Source organism: Alosa alosa, chromosome 1 (assembly GCF_017589495.1).
Source record: "Alosa alosa isolate M-15738 ecotype Scorff River chromosome 1, AALO_Geno_1.1, whole genome shotgun sequence".
NCBI lineage: Eukaryota > Metazoa > Chordata > Actinopteri > Clupeiformes > Clupeidae > Alosa > Alosa alosa.
The window spans coordinates 44,065,192-44,089,155 of record NC_063189.1 but is presented as its reverse complement, the minus strand read 5'-3'; the positions used below and the strand labels follow the sequence as shown (position 1 = coordinate 44,089,155).

The following is a 23,964-nucleotide window of genomic DNA, read 5'->3' as shown; positions in this document are numbered from 1 at the left end:
CATCACTGCACCTATTGCATTCTACTGTTGTTAGCCTTAAGCCTAGCTCAGTCATTATGTTGTACCACATCACCCTCCATTAGAAGTGCAATGACCTGCATTGAGCATAATAAACTGCATTTAGAATTCCAAATCCATATTTCCAGATATTTTGGTAAAAGTAACTTAAAAGTAATACAATAGTAGTGTAATGCCTTACAATTCAGAGACAGTAATATTATAATGTAATGAATTACTTTGAAATGACAGTAATAAGTAATACATAATATATTACGATTTTGAAGTAAACTGCCCAACACTGATTAAACCACATGTCACTGCTTGACTAAATGAAAAAATATAGGCTACTGAACATGCATGGAGATCGTCATAGTTGACAGAAATTACGATACTGATTATATAATAACCTATAGGTCCAAATCTAAATGTTTGGGTTCAGTTTATGAAGTGTTGCTACAGCATGATACTGTGTGTTTGTTATTTATGGGGGGGAATTTTGGTATCGGTGGGCTTGTGTGTGTGTGTGTGTGTGGGGGGGGGTCGTCGGTCCAGTAGTGGGCCGGTCCAGGAGAAAATTGCCATGGCCGAATTTTGTTCCCAGTCCGACCCTGGTTGGGTGTGTTTGAATTCTCTTCCTTTTTTAGATTTGGGTCCCCTATTTCTACTTCCACAGTGGGGAAAAGTTCACCTTTTCTAAATAATAATTGCATTTCCTTATTAGCTGCATATTAAGGTTAAAGATATTTAAGCACATCAAGTTTCTCACATACTGGAACTTTAGTTCCTAGCTTTCAATCCTGTTTCACCTAACAAAACCCTTATTTGACGGCAATTTAAAAAAAAATGGCTGCCATGTCCCCCAGGGGCCAAATCCAAGGCATCTTTGATTATAAATCTGATCAGACCCCCTTTGTGAGGTTTTTATACCAAATTTGATGCTTTTATTTGATCCATTTTTGTGTTTAACTGCCCCACAATTATGTCTATTATACATTTAGCCTACAAATAGTTCATCAAAACGAGACTAACTGATTAATTCCAGTACAGGAGTTTCCTTTCATTAGCTATACAGTGGAAGTTCACACAAAGTTAACAAATGTCATATAGCCTAATATTTGATACCAATTTTCTCAGGAATCAGTGGAAGATAGCCTAATAAGGTTCTGCACATGCTCACTAGCCACACATGCCAGCCGCACATGTTGGTGGAGATTATGGGGTAGGTGAAGCCTATCAATGTGCTGTATGGAATCATCATCAGGTAGGCAAGTATGCATATAAATTATATTAAGTTATTAATGTGCTGTATTTGGATTGATCTTATTTACCAGAAGTTTATTTACATTTGAAAACCAATAGATTTCACAATTTCCTATATTTACGGGGGCTTTGCTCATTTGTTGTGTTCTGATGTCGTTTCATTTCTCAGTTAAACTTAGCCTATAGGCTGCAGCCTTAGATGTTTTAGAGGATATAAAGTAAACAAAAGTCTGGGCTTGGCAAGGAACATCTCTACCCTATATTTTTCGTGGTAGCCTAATGCTGGCATTGTGCTGCCTATTAAGACTATTCACCGGATCATGTTACATTGAATCTGATTATATCTCCACCAGGGTCATGCATATAAAAAGTAACTCACCTTCCCACCTTGGTCATATTTAAGGAAATACCGGCTATACCAAGCTGCGCCACGATGAGTTGCTGAGAACGGATGCTCATGAATGGTCTTGAGTCTGACGCTTCTTAAAGGTAACAGTTTTACCGTGTTCTTACCGAATACATTACTTCATGCGCATACGGTAGCCTATTGTTCTGTACGTCGGTATGCATTCCACAGTCTGATCATGTAGGGTATCACCCAATCATCACAAACCACACCTGTCTCAATCATAATCCCATGGTATAGCCTAACGGTAGCCCATGAAAACATATGTTATCCTAACCGAATAGCCTATGCTGGACCTTGTCCAACATAGGTTTCGAAGATGAAATTTCGCCCTAAATGCGATAGGTCCCGATGATTACGCATTAAGTCTAAACAGTTTTTCAGCTGCGTTAAACCGACATCGGCAAACCAGACATAAAGGAACAGTTATGTATAGCTTACAAGCACGTGTCCTACAGTGGCAGCACTTGATTGTAGGCTACTGCGATTCATTAGGGGTTAGGCTACTATATTGACAAGTGTTAATTTAGATAGACCACTCAGTCACTGAAAGTGAAAAGTAGGCTAAGATTATGACTTGATTGTGACATTTATTTTAGTTAAGCTGTAGTGCATATATATAGGCCTCTCCCTGTGATTGATTAGGCTGAATTATATATTTTTATTTTTGCAATAGACTTTTGTTTGATTGTGTCATATTTCGAAACAAAGAACTTCTTTATTATTATTATTATTATTATTATTATTATTATTATGTGTTACCCATACAGGTGTAGTTTCTCATTTCAGAATGATATTCGTTATTTAGGGGGGAGGGGTTTTGAACAGGGAGGAGCTATATGTTCAATGCAATATTTGAAGGAGGGACGAAACTATACAGGTTTTCCCACTGAAAGGTGATGCAACTTTTTAGCGTACATTATTGTCAAGTACCAAGAGTCTCAGATACTTCAGCGGACCAGACTTTGTTATGGTAAGTATGGTTTTCCCCTAATTGTCAGAAATAACAATAAAGAATATCTGTATACCGACACCAGTTTGGTATGGTATGGATACCTGTTGAAATCAATATATAATGGCCACTGTCTAGGCAAAATTGTGTTCGATGTAACCTATGCCGTTTACAAGACTAACCAAATTACAAACACGCTATCGGCTCGCTCTTCATTTACACTATATCCTGAAGCGGACGTAGTCCTCAACGTCTGGTTTAGGCATACTGGCTGAATGCAGCAGTGTTCTTCATCTATTCTGCCAGTTTGGTATTGTTTTTTGCATTTTTATGACCAGGTGAATATAAACTTTGTAGCCTAACTTCGCCAAATGCGTAAAACACAGTATCAGTTTGACAAAGCGTGCGCTTCCTTTCTCATCACTTCCTTGGTTTGCAGTGATGTAGACTACTACACGTGGCAGGCTGCCCTGCAATTACTTCTAATGTTGGCTCAATTTATAACGTGTAACGGTAACGCGTGTGGTGTTTGCTAATATAGTCAATGTAATTAATAGTGAACGTGCCGTGAACGTATGTGAAGGCCACAGAACAAACAGCCAAATGACAGGGTTTATCTTTTAGTTTCAGGTCTTCCAGCTCCAGACATGGATGAGCTTTAATTTTAGGATAGATGCTTGTGTAAGGCATCATAAGGGCACAGCATAAGTGTGTACTTTTTATTTATTTATATTTTGTTTATATACCATACTCCCAAATTCATTGTGTAAGTGGTTAGGGGGCCATATAATTATATGAACTGTGATTAGGGGCTCAGGGTGATGAATTGTGCCTAAGTTCTATTATTATTGCATACGATTTCATCAACATGTTTACATGTGTCCAGGCTTTTCAGGTTATGTACTGTGATGGATATTGAAATTGCTTCAGGAGTACTGAAAATGTATTTTACTAAAACTATGGGATAACTTAGAATATGACAAGAAAATCTGTGAACTGTAGCAGGAGTTACAAAGTAATGAACTCCTACACACACACACATAGGATGATTAATATCAGTAATATGAAGGGAATCAGTTGAATTAATAAACCTTAGTTACATGCTTAGAGAACACAAGTAAGGTAGTTTGGAGGTTAGTCATCAGTCTGATCAACAACACCATCTGTGATATGGGATGTCACTGTTTTGATAAGACATTCCCTTTAATGACACCCCGTGGTCATATTATCAAAGCATTCACATGCTGTTGCCTCGAACATGCTGTGGCTCATTGTTTATTGAGTTGTAATAGCTTAATATCTCATTTACCCATCTATGACATAGTTAGACTAACCATATGCTAACAACAAAATAATGAGAGAGATATTTTCCCCCTTTAATTTATTTTTTATCATGCGTGGTGCAAAGCTCAGGTAACAAGCTTTATCAGTGTGTACTGCTCTGTAAAATTGTGCAGCTGGATATTCTGATATATGTTAGAAATAAGATATGTGCTTGAAACCATCTAGATGTAGAAAAATGCATCAGCAGCTTCATTGTGTGTTGATACAGACATAAACTGTACATTTTCAATGGCACAAACATCCAACTTTCTTTGAGATCTTTGCAGCTTTCACCCTCCTTACAGTAGCATACATACTTGAGGTTTCACTTTTTATTTGCCTCCCAGTTCTCATTTCAGCGAAGTTCATAAAAGCGAGATGGTTAATGTTGTACTGTTGTGCGAGTTGGTTAATGAAGTGCTGTTTGTCTCAGGCTTTGCTTGGCTCAGTCACTTATGTAGCCTAAGCGATCCTTAGCCTACGAGACAGCATGCTGAGATGAGTTGTAGTGTAAAGGAGACCCAGCCATTAGCAGTCAGGCTGATGCGCTGCTCATCTTCTCCACATCTGGGTCCAATCTGTGTACACATATGTTGTGCACAATGGTGCTCCTGATCGACCCGAATGCACCTAGAACCTGGTTGGCAGGAGAAAGTAGCAAATTTGTGTGTATATAGCCTAGGTGTGTGTGTGTGTGTGTGTGCGCACGCGTGTGTGCGTGCTGCTCATGTTTTGCCTTTACAGTGTTCACATAGCACGGCAGTCATTTCAGTGGAAGCCAACAGGCACTGGGCTGTGTTATGTATGGCATTGTACACACTGTTGTGGTCTCTCCCACCAGGCAGGCAGTTGGCTCACAGTGTTATAGACAAAGCACATTGGGCAAGAGATGTCTACGTACTTAGAATTGATTAAGACTGTAATTGCAATTCAAAGCAATGGAGCTTATTTGGCCACAGACCCTCTAAGACAGTCTCATACATTCAGAAATTTACTAGTGTGTATGGCGAATCAGTCACTCAGGCATGTGGTGTTATGGTCTGTACAACACAGTGAGGTTGATAAGCATGGTTTCCCCACAGTGGGTTGATCTTATAGATTCATGAGACATATTTAGTTGTGGTTCCTGCACAGTGGTTGTGGACAGGAACATAATTTGGCAGGGAAATAATGTCTACATGTAACCTATGCACTTTTCCCACAGCGTTTTTAAAGGATATTACTCAGGAAATGGAAGTTTTCTAGATTAAACTCTCAGTGTTGTTTTTTAATGTTTCAAATAGCCTCCAGCCATTGTTTATGGCTTGTTATTAATGCACCCATGCACTGTCACTTGAATCAGACACAAAATCAAAACACAGAAACTGCTGCACCAACAGGGTTGTTATTCTTGAGTTTGTGGGATTATATGTTCCTATTTGCAGTATTTGCCCAACTTTTGTTTGGAAAGGTAGAATGCAGTGGACAGTAGGATGGGTTTTAGTAGTGCTTTATCTGCTGAGATTCCTGGCCTGGAGCAAACAAAACAATGTAACCACACTATTAGGTATAACATTTAATACAATGTTTTGTAGGAAGAAACAAGTCCTCATAGATGCCTCTGCTTGCCTCTCTCACTTTTTAGATTGAAGTCATGCTAATTTGGTAGAATTTAAAGTTTACACATCACCTCAATAATGCCTGTGACATCTTGAAAGTTTTCTACATTTTCACAAAATGTAAAAAACACTGTTAGTAAGAAACACATTAAATATGGACTCTCTCTTTTGCCTTCTATGCATGCTATTGCCAGTGATCAGGAACAAACAGATATATATATATATATATGTGATCAGCTGTGAGCTACAGGAATTAATGTCTGTAAAGGTTACATGTCAGCCACCCAATGTTCATCCCTGCCCCGGCAGGGTGCATCTCCACGGATAAAACCTGTGCACACCTGTGCAACATAATTCTTCTCATCTCCTGGCAGTTATGTTGACTATTGCAGTCTTTAAACTGCAAAACATTTAAGCTTAAAGATTCTGGTAAGCAAGAATAATAGATATGTGTGCTGAGTTTGTTATAAGCCACAGAAAACATTTATCAAGTAAGCCTATATTAAAAATGTAAAAACAAAGTCTGCTAGGGGTGTGCCAGCTGATGGTGCTGAAATCACTTCACAGTTCATGCTTGCTACAAACCTCAAAACTTTGGGCCACAAACTTCCAGACGTGTAACTCATTAGCCTTGTTTGCATATAACTTTTTTGTTGGATCGAATACTGAAGATGTCAGACCACCTGTTTACATGGCACAATAATCTGATCCAATTAGGTCACATTTAATTGGAATAGCCATGTGACATCTGCACATTTCATTCTGTTTGGCGCAGGATTTTTAAATCTGCTCAGAATGATCAGAGCAATTATGAAGTAACAGTGTGAAGCTAACGCATATAGGCCTAAAATATAAAGGTAATCTTAGTAAGCGCTGTCATAGTTAGATAGGCTTTGGATAAGATGTTAACGTCCCCATCGTCCTACCCAGTATCCTCAAACTCATCTGCTGGCCTACTGGAAGCAACTGGAATCCATGCATTTCCACAGAATTATTTTTGGAATCTGATCCCTTATCATACCTGTTCCTTCGTACTGCCCTACAAAGGCTAAGAGCAGTATCTGCACTTTAAAAAAAAAAAAAAAAAAAAAATTGCACAAATAAGAAGTACATGGTTTGCTCTTCAATCTGTTAAAATGTAATATGGCTACCTAATAAATTTCTTAGCTAAATTTACATTTTTAGTTTGCAGTTTGTATAGAAAAGTACAGTGAAACCAAGGCAGAGTGCAGTATCTGCCCTTACTGCCTTGATTTCACAGGCCTTTACTGCATTCTGCCTTTGTTTCACTTGATCTTACTCTAATAGGGTGTTTGTGTTGTGTGTGTGTGTGTGTGTGTGTGTGTGTGTGTGTGTGTGTGTGTGTGTGTGTGTGTGCGCAGGGACAGACTGGGACTAAAAAAAGGCCCTGGACTTTCTTCTAAAAAGGCACACTACCATTCACACTCACACACACATTAGGTGTCTATCATGATACAGTCTCACAATATTAAAGGCCAGTGAAAGTAACATATTCAAAATAGTCAGTCAGATTTTACAAAAAGTAATTAACATATACTTTGACATATAAGCAGCAGTGTGCAAAGGTTACAAAGGTTAAGTTTTGGTGTGCAGCAATGCAATATTGCTTGACATGAATGTCTACAAGAATACCCGATTAATTTTGTTCCATTTTTACATACATGTTTATCAATGACAGAGTTGCCATTGTTAAGGCATCAAGCAGCATATCTTCACTAAAAATGTAGTAATTACCTCCTCAATTAATATAAAAACTGAGTGATTATAATCACTTGCTTCACTTACTGCAAAATGTTATTGTATGGCCATGTAAGTATAAGCAGTAATGCAAAGGCAAAGCGCAGTATAGCCTATAAAACTACCAAATTTTGCCTAAATGTCAAAAAACATAATGTTTAATATTCACCTCACTTTGATCTATCTAATGATACCCCTTGTTGTTGAATATAATTTGATGCTTATACTTGGTGTAAGAAAAACACAAAAAGCTGTTTTTCTCAGTTTGGCATTTTTGCAGATACTGCTCTTTGGCTTTGTAGGGCAGCGTACTCATCGCTGGACTTATCGTGACAAAATTCAAGATGGCGGCTAACGGTAAACTTCCTGAAGGTACTGTCTGTATAAATAAACTACCAGTGCTTTTTCAAAGTTCTCAATGTCTTGTTTTAAATGTCAAGGCCGTCGGAAGTCTACCAATGAAGTATGGAGCTACTTTGAGCCTCATAAATGGTGTAAAACAGTGATTTATTTGCGCCCGAGGTACCCCCATTGAAAAACTGTTGGTAGCATCGGCTAACTAGTGCCAGATTTCTGAGTGCAGGGGACAAGCCGAGATGAGCTAGTAGCTACAGTATGAGACATACGTTCACACTCCGTATCATGTTTCAACACACTTTAGGTCAATATCACACCTGAATTCTCCTTTAAGCCAAGAACCGTAGGCCTACCTTCTTTGCGTTCTCTGCCTCCTTTTTTGTATTTTCTATCTTCCATTTATGTTCTTTTCTTCTGGCTACCAAATATGTTTACAGACATTTTCCCACTACTTTAGCCTACCAAGAACAGAATCTCTTGATCTCACGTCTTGACTTGCAGATGGGCTAACGTAGCCTATAGTAATGTAGTACTCGAGTCCGGTCTCGAGACCAATTTCTGCTTTCTCGGTCTCGTCTCGGACTCGTTCCTTCAAAGACTCGGTCTTGACTCGGTCTCGGACCACAGTGGGAGGAGAAGGACTCGTAATTTCAGACCGAGTCCTCGAGACCAACGCATTTTTTATGTTCCTATAAAAAAAACACACAACACATAACAACAATAATAATAAAATGCAATGTTGACCGGCATTATTTGAAAATGACATCCCACGGTGCAATGCAAAGATACTGCCGTCAGAGCCGTTTATTTATCTCTATGGCTCTGCTGCCGGTGAGTGTCTGTAGGTCAGCATAGTCCATATTAAGACGTTAAGACTGCTCCTCTAAACAATTCCCAATCTAGCTTAGTCTGTAGGCCTAATGGTTGATTATTAACTGGGGTGATATTAAATTATGAATATGAAAACTGACATGTTTTTATGGTCTTGGTCTAGACTCGGTCTCGACTCCTAAAGGACTCGCTCTCGACTCGGACTTGCTTCCTCAAAGACTCGGTCTTGACTCGGATTCGACTGTATTTGAAAACCAACATACTCGGTCTCGACTCGGTCTCGACCCTTCAAAGACTCGGACTCGGCATAGGCGGTCTCGTCCCCATCACTAGTAGCCTACTCCCCATGGGGAGGGGGAGGCTGATAACGATTTTTTAAATCGTTATCAGCCAGAAGCAACAAGCAACAACTCTTTACGCTGGTAAGTGAGACACAATTATCAATGGATTCACTTAATGCAGAATCAGCACAGAAAGCTTTTATTTAATTATTTATTTTTCTGGTGCTCCCCTCTGACCGGGCAGGTGCGGTTGCTCAATAGAGAGCAAAAGATTGGAATGTGCATTTTTGGGGCAACCTCGTTATGTCAAAGTAAATCACTCTTTTAAACGATTAACAAGGCAAAAATATAATTACATGTCTATGCTACTATGGAGAGGGTCTCTGCAGACAAACTGCAGAAAAACATGAATTCAAGTGAGACAAGGCCAGTATTGAGCTGAGGAAATCTGAGGCTGTGTGTTAAGACAAAAGGATCTGTAAGAGTGAAAGTAAAAGATCGTAGCCTAATCCTTGACTCTGGAAGTTTTTAACAGATTAATTCCTCACCTTAAGCAAAGATTCTATAGTTAACTTTATCAACCGTATTTGCCTTAAGTAGGCACCACGCCTGTTTAGTCACTTGTGGCTGCATGCAAATTGGAATGCTTTTTAGAATCTGCAGCCAGGTTCCATGTTTCTGTTTATGTCATGTGATGGAGCATATGGTAGGCTATGCTCTATGAATTGGGCCAATTAGTTTTGTAGATCGCAGATTTGCTAGGATTGCAAAATGGCAGAACATTTCCGGTAAATTTCCGGAAACTTTCCATGGGAAGTTAAGCTGGGGAATGTTGGAAATATTCCAAATTGTAAACTTTCATGGAATTAAAGGAAATTAGTGGAATTAATGGAAATGTACAGGAATTAACTGGGAATTTTGGGCAATTCATACAAAGTGTTTCATATGCAAACATTAACATTTTGTTTCGTAATAAGCAATATGATTTGTTTGTTCGTATTTTTGCTTAGCATAGATAAGATAAGATACACCAGCCACTCAACAACAAAATCCGATTGATTGGAACATTAACTGACTATCACTTTGTCCAGTCAGAATCCCAGAAAATGGTAAAAAAAATAAAATAGATAAAAAATATGACACAACATAACACCCCAAACCTCATAGATTATGATTATAAAGTTGTCAAGCTTAATCAGACAGACAATATGAGCATAATGGTTATTGATCGCCCCGTTAGAGCTTATGTGAAATGACGTACCCATTATGTGCAACTCTGTTCGCAAACTTCCCCCAGTTTCACACCACGCATGAGATGATGTTTTCACTGGGAATCCCCATGAACATGAACGCACCATAGTTTTCCTTTATGTCTAGTAGCCTATGCTGATTGCTGTGGCATGTGATTGACGTATGTGGGTAGAAATTTGATTGAAATTGCATTAAGTCAGGTTGTTTTAACTAATATTATGCTGCAAGATGGGGTTTTGTCCACTACATTTAAGTTCCCCTGTTATAGACTAACTTGCCATATTAAAAATCCCCAATTTATTCCCATTAATTCCCATGGAAAGTTTCCAACTTTGAAAATTCACTGAATTTTGCATCCCTAAGCCGGGATGTGTTAGCCTGACGAGCCAGACCCACATTAAAATGTAGGGTCTGGGCACTCACCATTCGCAGTGCTCAGTCCGAGGGGCGGGATAATCGGTTGTCCTTTAAATTCCCTCTGCACGCAATAGGACAGCGGCAGCGCTATGAGTCCCATGCGTTTCCCCCCAGAGGTGCTAGTGGGCTAGTTCAAACTTTTGCCAACTTAAAAAAAGCTTAACTCGTGTCACACTGTTCGCCAACAGCAACATCCATCTTCTTTGTTTTCAAGTAGCAGGGAATTCAAGCCAAACCGTTGCAACTCTGCCATCAATCATTATGTTAAGCCCCCTAACGACTCTATACACGATTTGATTGGCCTGATAGAAGTTTAATTTTTTGAGCTCACAAGCCAACGGAGAGTTGCTAGACTAGCCCTGGAAGCAAATGTAATTTGCTGCCGCTAGGGTGCGTCTAGATTTCTAGGCTAGGGATGTGTAGACATAAACCTCAAATTTGCAGGAAGATTTCATTAAGATTCATGGTGGTAAAATTTCTTTAGTAGGCCTATGTACACAAGGCATATTGAAAACAAAAAAACCTCAGTGCAGGTCTGAGCAAATGGGTCAAATATTTTGGCAGAGGGGCATTGTTTTCTTTATTTAACTTTTTAAGCCTTTTTTTATTTAGGCCTATCCACATGTTTACTAACAGTAACAAAGAATATATTCTATTATCTATATTTGAAGAGAAAACATGGAGAATATGGTTAATTGCTTTCTTTTACTTTCTTTCTTTCATTTATGTGCTCCATCCCTCCCTCCTGCTCTCTTTCTCTCTCTCTTTCTGACCCTTTTTTAAACCTCTTCTCTGCACAATGTTTGCAGAATGGCACTGTCCAGCACACAGTGACTGTCACTGCTTGTCGCTGTACTGATTTCTAAGACGGCCAACTTGTCCTTTGTTTACTCAGATGAACTGCCTCAGATGTTAGTGGTGCTGCTGGACTGTTTTACTGCTGCCCCCACTTCATCTCGTCAACATTGGTCATAAGCATGCAATCAGAGAAGATGGTTGCTGTACAGCTATTGAGCTAGCCTAATTTATGATGCTCACTCAGAGGAGAAAGACTCTTTGTCAGGTGCCTTTGTAATGTCCTTTAGCCACTCATTTCAGTGTACATGAGAAGGGCTAAGAGAGTGGCTGAGCCATCATCTGGCAGGCACACATATTATGAAGAACTCACTGTTATAAAACCACATCATGGGTTTTAGTTTGTTTGAGGTTCACTGATGTTGCCCTGATGAAAACCTGGTCATGCCTGCTGTGTTTGTGGTTAAGGGAAACAAGGACATGGGTCATGACCCTGCCCATGAAGATTCCAGAGGTTTGAGCCAACAGATCATAGAGAAGGGTTTGAACAGGGTCTCCCCACAAGGCCACAGGAAGGATTACAGTACATGAATATATTGAACGAAAGGACCCTGCTAACACCCACTCATTCCAAGCATTCACATCTTCCCATCTCTTCCTTACATAAGAGTGTAGGAACTGCACAACAACTAGTGTATGTAGGGGGTGGTGGGGTGGGGGCAGTATCCTTCAGTCGGTGTGATAAGCGAGATGATCTTAGCGACTTCCTAATTCCTCCAGGAAATGTTGGAGGCCTAGCCTGTTGCCTATTGGCCTGACAACCTACAATTTGTCATGCTATGGTGAATAGCAGCTAGAGCCATCTTGACAAGGCACTGGCTGGATTATTGGGTTTTAGGACCTTAGAGGCCTTGCGACCTGTTTGTTGTCAGACTGGGCCTCAAAATCATGTAGCTACTATAAGCAGTGTGTGTGTTTCAAGATGACAGTTGGTGGTAGAGTGGTAGAGTGATGCTTGCAGTCATATATAGACACACATAATATCAGAGGGTACTTGTTGACTGTGGAAAACATAAATAAATCCATTGCAATTTTCTTTGATGTATGTAAGCCACAACTTTCATTCTTTCACAAAGGAGTATTGTTATGGCACCTGTACTTTGGGGAAGAGACATTTTTTTTCTTAAATGCAGTTCTCTCGATCTCTCTCTTTCTCTCTCTCTCACTCCTTGTTATAGGCAGTGTCAGCTCACTTTCAAATCCCACCAAGGCATGAAGCCTGCAATGAAATTACAGTTTTGGGAAGAAAAGGGGGTTGGGTGTGTGTGTGTGAGGGGGTTGCACCCAGCGAAGAAACTAATTTGTGTCGCCATCACCCCTCCTCCTTGTCACATGTTCCTTTCACAGCATAGAAAAGTTCCTGGATTAGCGGAGAATTAGCACAAAGCAGAGACGCTGCTTCAGCAGGAGGGTTACGAACATTACCAACCAACGGACGAACGAACGGACCAACGACCGGCTGAACAAGTGAGTGAGTGGCAAAGGAGAGACAGAGCGAGCCACCGAGTGAGCTGTGTGGCACAGCCCTGCGCCAGACGCCAGTGACCACAGCAGCAACAGCAGCAGCAGCAGAGAGTTCCAGTTCCAGGGCGGAAAGGGACCCAGTCAACAGAGCCACCAGGACGGGACACTCGCAACCAAGAGCTCCCCCTCCACAACCCGCAGTCTCCCCAGGATGGAGGAAAAGCAGTTTTCAGGGATTCTGGTGAGTTTTCTCTCTCTCTCTCTCTCTCTCTCTCTCTCTCGCTCTTTCTCTCTTTCTGAGCCAAGTTTGAGTGAAGGATTTACGGTTGGTATCACTGCACCTTTCTAATAAGAACAAGACCAATTTTGGGGAATGGAGATTACCTTGGACCACTTGTCAACATGTTAATATTGGTTAGTGTTTATAAACCCTCTCTAAAAAAGTTTGCTGTGCTCCTGTCCTGCCAAGTTGATTTCTTGCCATGTGTCACCTTCGGGTGCTACAAACACCACTCCAAAATGGCAAAAGTTTGCAAGCATACTCTATGATTTAAAAAAGCAATAATAAAGCCACTTACAGTAAATTCAGGTATATCCCCATATTTTCAGTAATTTTGCAGAACAGCTATAACGATAGTGTTCAAATGGACTATGTAAAGTTGCAGTGCCCAGACGAATTAGAAAGGGAGGATTTTGTCTTTATCTCTGTGTCAACACTGAATTTGATTACATGTGACCTTTTATGTTGCCATTAATGTTTACATCATTTCAATGTTTTGTTTACATTGTTGCAATCATGCCAGATATTATATTAAAGCTGAAGAACAATAAAAACAAGGATGTTTGTGGAATGCAATAAACCGATGAATCCGTCAGTTTAATCAAATCATCTTCAAACACAATGTGGGATTCTTAAATGAAGGCCTCTTGCATAATCCCATATGTAATCATAATGTACGACCTGCCCAGTGTCAAACTCATGCAATGTGCCCCACATGCGATTTTCACACTTCAGCGTGTTATATGTGACTCTAAAAAGGCTGTTTATTACGTCATATCGGCAGTGCCTGAGGTGGCAGCACAATGGAGAGACCAAGTCCCTAGTTAGAGCTGAGTGAAATGCCTGGACACAGAGGGCATTTTAGAGCTGCGCTCTCTGACGCCATCATTGATGAATGCACTCCAGATGCCTACAGAAGCTCATCTGTGCCAGCCAATGTAGTGGAACAGCTCTATGGTTGATCAAACATTTGATCACAGCGAATAACAGAATCAACAGTAAATGTCTAGATGCGTGTTTAGCCTCCACCTCCGTGTGACAGCCAGCATGTACAATAGAAGTATTCATTTATTTGTGTGAGTATAACTTAGTTGTTAGTTAGTTCCAAGTCCCTCTTGCTCAAGAGGGCAGCAACTTATACATGTGCCAGGTGTGGCACATGCATAGCCATCTCCCAAGCCATTGGGATGTGACTGGCCGTCTGCACTCTGATCTAGCGCTTCTGTGCTTCTCCCATCCGTCAGCTGGCCCTCAAGGGGCAGGTACATGCATACGGCTCAAGTGTTTGTTTTGGCCCCGGCGTTGCGCTCAAGCCACTTTTGTGACTGTGGATGGACAGTGTGTCCTTGGCTGATCGCCATGCTGTGGAAGCTGTCCCGTCAAGAGGAGGGGGTCCCGAGCACATCCATAATGCCCGCTGGCCCGCATCAGGCCTAAATCAGTAGAAGCCAACACTTTGTCCATTTTGGTCCGCTTCATTTGGTCACAAATTTAAGTCCTGCACCTGCTTCTGCTGGCCGGGGCCAGGGCCGGGGCTGCAAGGGCAATTTATCTGTCAGGGGAGTTCCTATGTTCATTTATTTATCTCTGTGCAGCGCTCACTCGGCAGCGAGAGCTGTGGCAGTGGCTTGTCAGGATAAGCTATGGGAGCGCCCAGCCCAGCCCATTCTTAAGCTGCTAACACTGTTAGTATTCAGAGCAAGTGCTCCTACTGTTTGACTTGGCCACTCTCTGTCTCCCTCTGAGGCAAGCTCTCTTGTCATGACTTCTGTCTTAAACCATAGGTAATGGTTTATGGGATTTTTTTTTTTTTTTTTATAATACCCTGTTTATGTGACTTGGGCTGTTTTTGTTTCTAGTCAAGAATACCACCCTACAAATGCTAAAACTCATTGGACAAGGGAGCTCTCTTGCCTTCTTGCCTCTATTTTGAACAGCTGAAGTGTAAAAAAAAAAAAAAATATATATATATATATATATATATATATATATATATAAGTTGTTGTAAATGTTTCCAAAGTGCAGGCAGCCAAACATTTACAGTGAACAGGAGAGGAGATATGGCCAAGGCCCCTCCCCATAAGTTTTCCTCCCCTCACCTGATTGGCTTCTCCTGGAGGGGTTGCAGAGTCTGATGGGGTTCTTATGAGTCTTATCAGCCCTATGTGGTGCCTCTCTTTAAGTGACAGATGTTGCTCTAAACTTAGCAATATTAATTGTGTGACTGTGATGTTGCTGTTGCAATAGATAGTAGATCTGTCTCCCCCTAAAATCATACTCATGTTTGTCATACTCATAAAGATCACTTCCATGTGTGCAAGTTTTATTGATTTGCTTAAAGCTAAAAGTGAACCAATATTGGGTAACTTTTTTATTGCATAATGGTGACTTTACACGTCCACCATTTTAACTTTGTGAAAGAAAGCTGCTTATGTTTTACGTTCCTTTTTCACTGGCACTTTTTATTAGTTGTGGATCTATTAACGTTGGATTTGTGGGCCACACAATGTCACAAACGAATTCCCTATAGGGCCCAAACATGCTTTCTCTGGGGATGGAAAGGTGACGACGTCCAGGCCCTGTGATTGGCACGTTTGTCTGGCCTCGGCTTCCTTCTGTGGCATCTCAGGCATGCCTGCTGATGGGCGTCCGCTTTCACCGTGATATACTGTAAGTCGGGAAAGGAGGCGGTCAGCACTCAAAGCAACTGTCCGAAGCCATTAATACTGGGGCGAGACACAGTGGTGCCAGATGTGTCTTTGATCATGGGAGCCACAAATCCATTTTTGGGCCTCTTTGAAGTTGCCTCTTTACCTCTGGCTTGATGTTGATGAAGAAACAGTTGAATATTAGTGACTGTGAAGGCCGTTGTTTCTGTCCGTCTGACTGAGGTGCCTAATGGTTCCTTATTGCTCCCCCGCTGGCAGGAGAGAGTGAGAGTCTGTCATGCTGATTGAGAACATATCTAGCGGCCGGTAATGAGCAGGAAAGACAAGAGAAGGATTTATGCTTGGGCTGCTAGACACTAAGGACACGCTGCAGAGCAACTGTTAGTGACCTATGGCTACCCCTCCCCTGTGGTCCCTCCCCCACTGCCCTACACACACACCATACACACACATGCACACAAACACACACACACAACACACACACACACACACACACACACACACACACACACACACACACACACACACACACACACTCACTCTCATACACACACACACTAGTAACTCTCACACACCCCGCCCCCTGCTAAGGCAGAGAGACACACACACAGAGAGAGACACACACACGCATACATAAACACACACTCACACACACACACACACACACACACACACACATACACACACACACACACACACACACACACACACACACACACACACACACACACACTCACTCTCATACACACACACTAGTAACTCTCACACACCCCGTCCCCTGCTAAGGCGGCAGCTTCCCAGCTTTTCCCAAGGGCCGCTAATGTGTGCTGTTTTCTGTGAAGTGGAAAATAGATGGAAACAAATATTGAAACCCTTTGGACTGCCTTTGTATCCCTCAGGACGCAAGGCCATAGCTGCACACAACTCAGTTCAGGTGCACCACTGCCATAAAATGGGCCACAGTGCACACATGGCCTACAGCGGGACCTCTCTGCGCTCCATGCTCACAGAGAAGTGAGAAAATGTATTATGTATTGCTGAAAAAACAAAATAAATTCTGAAGCTTTTTCAACCTCCAACGTTAAGTCTTTTGGAATGTGTTATGTATGTGCAATATGCAATTTGAAATATATTGGCACTCACAGGTGGCCAGTAGCCACTGACAGACGTAGCCCAGGTTGGGAATGCTCAGAGACTTACGTAAGGAACATATTGAGCCGTCAGTCACTCACTTGAATTAGCTTGAATGTTCGCATCTCCGAAGCTGTGCAACCATGGTGCCTCCGGGGGCATGGGAACAGATGTGTCCAAGCAAAAAAAAAAAAAAAAAAAAAGAAAGAAAGAGAAAAAAATGAAAGAGGGGTCAGAGTCAAACGTGATTTCAGTTCATCTGCGGAGTTCCCTGACTGTAGCAGTGCGCCGAGCAGAGCACAGAGAGTCCACTGAGGAGGCAGCCTCTATGGAGGGAGCACAATGGAAGGACAAGGGCCACCAAATGCCAAACACGTCCACTGCTGCGCTTCCTTTAAAGAAGGGGAAAAAAAGAAAGGGGGGGAGAAAAAGTCCCCCACCTCTGCCAAAAAGGTTCGGTTGAAAGGCTGCCTTTGGATTTCATTTGGAGAAACCACTCAGCCTGAAAATTTTGGTTTTCTGTTTTTCTTCCCCTTTCTTTTATGTGAGGAGGTACCCCCATTATACAAAAGCGAAACAAAGTACAAAAAGTGTGTGTGTGTGGGGGGAGGGGGGGTGTAGGTTGGAGGGGTGAGTTACAGAAAGTGGGAGAGACGAGTTGGAGAGATGCCTGTTGTTGAAATTATGGACAGCAGCTCAGTATTGTTTCCCCATCAAATAGGCTTCTTAAATCTTCTCATTTGTGTTGTTATTCGCTATTATTATTATTTTTGTCGTTGAATTGAGATCCTCCCAAGCCTTTTCACCCCATAATTTGTTGCGCTTGAACTCAACCTGCTCTCCCCGCTGTGCAGTGAATGGGGGACACAGGCATGGGACGGGGGTCTGCCGTTCTCAGGGTCCCCATGCACAAGCATACCCCCCTCCACATTATTTACCACTGCGGTCTGATAGACTTCCACTTTGCATTGGCTCAGGAGTTTTGGATTCTTCTACTGATATATAAATGTGTGGGGTGTGTGTGCGTGTGTGTGTGTGTGTGTGTGTGTGTTGCTCTCTCTGTGAGATGAGTCTTGGTGTACTGAGTTGAACTCTGCATTGATGACCCAGCAAACGCAGATAGACAAACATTGCTCTACAGATAAAGCCTCCTGTGCCGTGAGGCCCGATGTATATCCGCATAACCCTCCGTTTGTTCATAACTGGACCTTTGTCACCAGCTGAACAACAGAGAGCTGCTTCTGACTAGTTCTGTTTGTGAGCACAGAGAGGGAGAGCCTTCACCTTTAACTTGTTTGCACTGACCTAATGGACCTTTTTAAAGCTAGCAAATGTTAGTCAGGATGTATTCTTTATGGTACACATCACTCACACACTGTGGGATTTCATTCTACCTTCTCGTGGTCCAGTATCGGTCACATTCAGGGGGAAACGAAGGAGTCCTTAAAATATTTTTCTCTGTTTCATTTCTGACCGGCTGCCCGAATGTGATGGTTGCTTGTCTAATTTGTTCATTTGTCGAATCCACGTGAGGGACTGTCGAGTCACATGTACCTCTCTTTCATCCTCCATGATGGTCCCATATGTTTGTCAAAATGTGTATGTTGTGTGCTTTTTCTGGGCCGATTTGTGCCCGAGCCACTCCACCGAGCCCCATTCTCCCTGGAGGGGATTTGAGCTACACGCTATTTATAAAGAATCAGCAGCTGGGGCCCTTCAAGCCAAATTACAGAGGGAGAGAAATTATCATGGAAACTTCAGGTTTACCCAAGCGTTGGAAATCGTTCTCCTGTGTCCCCGAAAGCTGCTGGACCAGGCAGACGCCCCGCACACATACACACACAGACACACACACACACACACACACACACACACACACACACACACACACACACACACACACACACACACACACAAACACAAACAAACAAACAAACAAACAAACCCGAAATGCAACACACATCCACACGTCCACACTTGTGGTGAAGAAAATGTGACAGGAAGTTGTTTTTGTCGCCTTTGCCCGATAACTTTGCCTCTTTGTTGCCCAAACAAAAGCAGTGGGTTGTGCCAGTGGAGGACTTCTCTGACCCCGCTGTCCCAGGCCCTCGGCACTCAGATTAAGATTCTCCTGAGTCGCCTGCGCTCAGAACCATTCAGAGTTGCTTTTCACTGAAAAAAAAAGATCTGAAATGCTGCAGCTAACCTCGCTATAAGGCTTTTTTTTGCAATGAGGATCAAGTCACCCTAGCCATAATGACATTGTAGGGATATTGCTATTTTTAACAGTCCTGCTCACTTTCGTGCTTGTCCAACATGAATGGCTAATGAAAGGTGATTGGACATTAAGTGGGCAGCAGTAAAAGGAGGTTGGTATAAATTGAGAGTGATAGAACCAGCACAACCAGTAATTGCTAATCTTGCTCATGGGGCCAGAGAAACGGCAATCCATCCCAGGCGCAGATCTAATGACCAATTCTACTTGTCGAGTGCCACAGAACTGTTATTCACAAACCCTGATCTAGAGGATTAATAAAAGCAAACGAACAAAACAACACTGTTTGAAAGTCTCATTTGATTTTTAAGGTGGGCTTCGAAACCAGATCCACAGTTTCCGTTGGTTGTAGTTGTTGACAGGGATCCCTTTTCTTCTCCAGATTGAGAGGTAGCCTGCGTTATATATTAGCATGAGCAGCATGCCATATTGTGGCAATAGATCCGCGGAACATATTATACAACACCTAATACATGTATGTCCCAAACTAAATTTGGTGGGAGGGTGTTGGGTTATCAGGTTTCGTGCTTTTCCCTGAAAGCTGAATGTCACCCCCTCGGAGTATTACATTAAATGTTTTTGAAACATTTGAAAGTCAAGCATGTTATTTGCTGGATGTCCATCCAACTCATTTTCATATTTTAAGAACATTCATGGAAATTCAGTTGAAGGAAATGGGAGTGTGAATGCATTCACAACCACTTGTGTGTTAATTAAAAATCAACACTTGCTGTTGATTCTGTGGCGTGTGATGGGATCAAACCATAAGTTTGTCACAAATGCATGCGAGTAAATTATTTCCCATTCTATACCTTACATGAATCAGAAAATAATCTACCTCAACTAAATTGAATTTATTTGCATCAGAAGATGTTCAAAACTTCAAGAAGTCAGGATTTCTAAATTTCCAGTCATGATTTTGTATTACTATGGTCAAAATGCGCATCATAACGTTGTCTGGAGACCTGGTTACTGGCATTTGATATACTGATCTGATTTCTGTAAGGGTTCTTTTCTAGCAGGCGCCACAATCTGATCATGTATTCACATGGGATGTTGTTTAGTACCATTGACTGTTGACTGACAGTGCTTAGCCTGCTACTTAAAAAATGCCCTTATGCCAGGAAAGAGAGACGGGGTAGAGACACCTCGTCATTCTTCCCTCTGCGGGGGTGTTTCAAGGAGGGGGTTGACCTCTTGACCCCCCTCACCATCTGCTCCGCCTGTCTGGAGACAGATTGACAGCAGATAAACATGGCTTCTCCCTGTCAACAAAATGACCTTTCTGCAGAGCCCACTTCGTCTTAGGCAACGAGTGGACTCTGCAGTATAACAGGCTCCTGACCGCACGGCGTGCCACAGGTGAGAAAGGAAGTGTTGAAAAATGCATAATTAAAAAAGCTCGTCAAAGACACGGGCAATTACAGACAACGGCATCTGTGCTTCCCCTCCTAATTGGAGCTAAACAGCAGTAATATTCAGCCAATTAGCAAAACTAATTCCCCCCAGATGGGTAAACTCTTGTTAAAAGCTGTGTTACTGTGCAGTGGCGTTTTTTTTTTTTTTTTTTTTTGTTCGCCTTTGAGTTAATTTGATTACTTGCTACAGTTCTTTCACACATATACACACACACACACACAACATACACACAAACACACTAACACACTATCACACACACACACACACAGATCATGTACCACCACCCCTTCCCCCTAGCAACACTCTATTCTGCCATTGATATGGGGCTGTCAAAATAGTGTTGTGTAGATATCCTCATTAAAAGTGACCCATTATGTAGCATGGAGTCTCTGGAGGGACACTGACTAATAGGAGTTGGCTCTGGCCCCTGAGGACTCTCTAATGACCAGCGCTGTCAGGCAGCCTGAAAGCCAGCCTCGTGCCTCAGCCCCATAGCCCAGAGCACAGCAGAGTGGGACAGTGCTGCATGTGTGTGGGATTTAATCCACCATCCGTCTATTGCTCTCTTTCTCAATCTCATTCTCCCTCTCTATCTCTCTGTCTCTCTGTCTCACACTCCTAGTCTCCCTCTCTATCTCTCTGTCTGTCACACTCCTACTCTCTCTGTCTCTCTCTAGCTCTCTCACATCTGCATGGTTGCGTGCAGATATTGATGAGTTCCTAACTAGGAATCTAACTAGGTAGATTTACTTTTTGGGGGGATTTGTGTAGGGACTTCAACCATAAACAGTAGCCATGTCTCAGTGTGTGCAAGTCAGGGCCATGGTGCTGTCGTGGTAATGGTGGTGTTGGTGTTGCCATTGGTGGCGGTGCAGTCATCCTCCTCTATCAGTGGGCTTTTTGGCCAGCTCTGTTTGGTGCACGGGCCAGTGCAGGCTTACTCCCAAAGGAGTTGAGCTGCACAGATGTGGCAAAAACTCACTGTTTACATGGTAATGTAAATTCAGCTGGAAAAGCACTGTGTCTGTGTGTGTGTGTGTGTGTGTGTGTGTGTGTGTGTGTGTGTGTGTGTGTGTGTGTGTGTGTGTGTGTGCGCGCGCGCATCACAGGCATGGCCTAACAGCCTGATGGGGAGGGGAGGGGAAAAACACTGTAACCCGAAAGCACACGCTATTCAGTCAGATAACGTTTACGTAACTCCAACTCCACATCTTTCGCTGTGAAGTTGATGTATTGAGCTTTGACACATAATGTACATGCACTATTTTTTTTTTAACAAAATGCAACAGATCCCTATGTGGCATCAGCAACAAAAGCGTTTTTTTGTTTTGTTTTGTTTTAGAAAATTGTCACTGCAAAAAAAGCTAATTTCTTTCAGAAAATTGTTAAATTATTATATTATTTTCAAAATCTGTAGTCACACCGTGTTCAGTTGCATGGTTACTATGGGCAGTGGATGTTTATGTTATTTGAAACAGAATGGCCATAATGAAATGACCACATCCACCTCATTGACGGTCATGTGTGCGTTTCACTCAAACTCAAGCAGCACCCTGTGCCTACCCTCCCGCTGACTCTTGACGGCTGTTCATCCCGGCCCCATTGTATCTCCCATCAAACGCTCATTAGGCACGGAGCCATGTGTCTGTCAACTTCTGACACCACTAACAGGATACTCGGTTGGCGACACTGCCAAGAACCGCCACTGAAAAGTCTCCTTTGTGATGAGTGGGGTTTTTGGCACCCCCCCCCCCTTCTTTACCTTTCCCCATACATTGTAGTGCTGTTCGCCTCATCCTGGTAAATGGTATCTTTCCCGTTGATTGTTCCTCCATTGACAGCCAAGAGCACCAAGAATGGGAAATCTGTTGACCCCTCGAGACAGAGAGAGGATGAATTACAAGGGGCTGACACTACGAAACGTGTCACGGACTGTTTGCAGGGTATACCCACCCCCTCACCCAAGACTTTGCCTCTTACAGGACCTTGCAGGAGAACTGGCAATGTCAAGGGATGAGGATTTGAGAGTCAAGTGCGGCTCAATGGGAGCGTTGGTGGTCCTGGTGCAGCTGCCTTGCAAACAAGTGGAAGAAATGGGGAGACAGCGAGGGTAGAGCACCCTGTGGACGAGCTCAGCTCCTCACTTTTGTCTGCCATCTCGTGGGGTTGGTGCTGGGGGGCTGGGGGCCGGGAGGGTGGCTGGGGGAGCTTGGCAGCGTCCCCGGGCCCCGGCAGCTAAGCTAGCAGCTCCCAACACTCAATATGCAGCCAAGGTGCTGGAATGACAACGACTCCATTCATGGTGGAGGTAGAGGCAAAGGCTGTGGATCTCCCCTGTCTTTCTCACCCCTCCAGTGTGGGGAAAATCTGTCTGTGTGTGTGTGTGTGTGTGTGTGTGTGTGTGTGTGTGTGTGTGTGTGTGTGTGTGTGTGTGTGTGTGTGTGTTGGGGGAGCATTCTCCGTAACTCTTGAAGAGAGAGACCAGAATGGAGATTGAAAAGGAGGGAGGGAGGTAGAAATAGGGGCTGAGTGAGGAAGAGTTGAATGAGAAGAGAGAGATGGAGAGAGAGACCAGGAGGGAGGGAGAGAGAGAGAGAGACCAGGAGGGAGGGAGAGAGAAGGCTTCCATGCTGAATGATTGAGAGAGGCGGAGAGGAAGCAGAACTCCATCAGATGAAATGAGGTGAAAATAATTCAGGCATTAATCAAGGCTGGGCGAAAAAGAGGTTGTTCTCTTTTTTCCTCCCTCCCTCGCTCCCTCACTCTCTCTCGCCCGCTCGCTCTCTCCCGCGCGCACAACGGAAGCAAATGGAAAGGTGTGAATGAAGAACTCGGGAGCACAGTCGAGAAGAGAACTACTGGGCACTATCAAATCATGTCGGAGTCCAGCAATCCAGCTTGTATGGCTGATCAGGTCAGTCTGATTTAACTCTGTCCCTCCCATTCCCCAATCCCCATTCCCTTCCCCGATGCATCTTTCATCTACGACGAAATTATTTCTTATATGAGCCCTACGAAATATCAGGTCATATTGATACTTAAGTTTACTAATGGAGAAATACTCTGAGATGATAGATAAAAAAAAAAAAGATTTCTACGGGTTTTGTTCTTTTTCCAAAAAAAAAAAAAAAAAAAATGAGGGAAAGAGAGCGCATTCAAGCATCAAAGCGGCGATTGTGCGAAGCTGCCCGGACGACGGTGCAAGGTCCTGAAAGAATTGAATTAATCAAGACGAAGCATTGTCTGCACAGCCTTATTTTTCAGCCATCACTCAGGGGGCCGGTGACGACTCAATAGGCCACGGACTGCGTGAGGAGGGGGTCCCGGCTCTTTAAAAACCAGACCACGTGTGACCGTGCTGAAAAGTTTTTATAACTAATTGCAGTGGGAAGGCCTGGCGCTATTGGCAGAGGGAGGTGAGATAAAGTTTCTAAGGA

The 23,964-nt window shown here is 42.7% G+C and overlaps 1 protein-coding gene across 4 annotated transcripts in view; it reads left to right on the top strand.

The window, feature by feature from the left end:
* Window positions 1–1,228: 1,228 nt before the first annotated feature.
* slc6a9 (solute carrier family 6 member 9) overlaps window positions 1,229–23,964 on the top strand; it is a 43,271-nt gene continuing 20,535 nt past the window's right edge. The window contains exons 1-3 of one of the 4 annotated variants that reach the window (XM_048248732.1): window positions 1,229–1,261; window positions 1,664–1,749; window positions 12,637–12,994. In XM_048248732.1, coding sequence (XP_048104689.1) covers window positions 12,965–12,994 — 30 coding nt within the window. In that variant the 5' untranslated portion in view covers window positions 1,229–1,261; window positions 1,664–1,749; window positions 12,637–12,964. Of the gene's footprint in view, window positions 1,262–1,663; window positions 1,750–2,558; window positions 2,640–7,512; window positions 7,670–12,636; window positions 12,995–23,098; window positions 23,442–23,964 lie in introns of those variants that run through there. The other 3 variants (XM_048248738.1, XM_048248745.1, XM_048248722.1) reach the window with 3 other exon arrangements.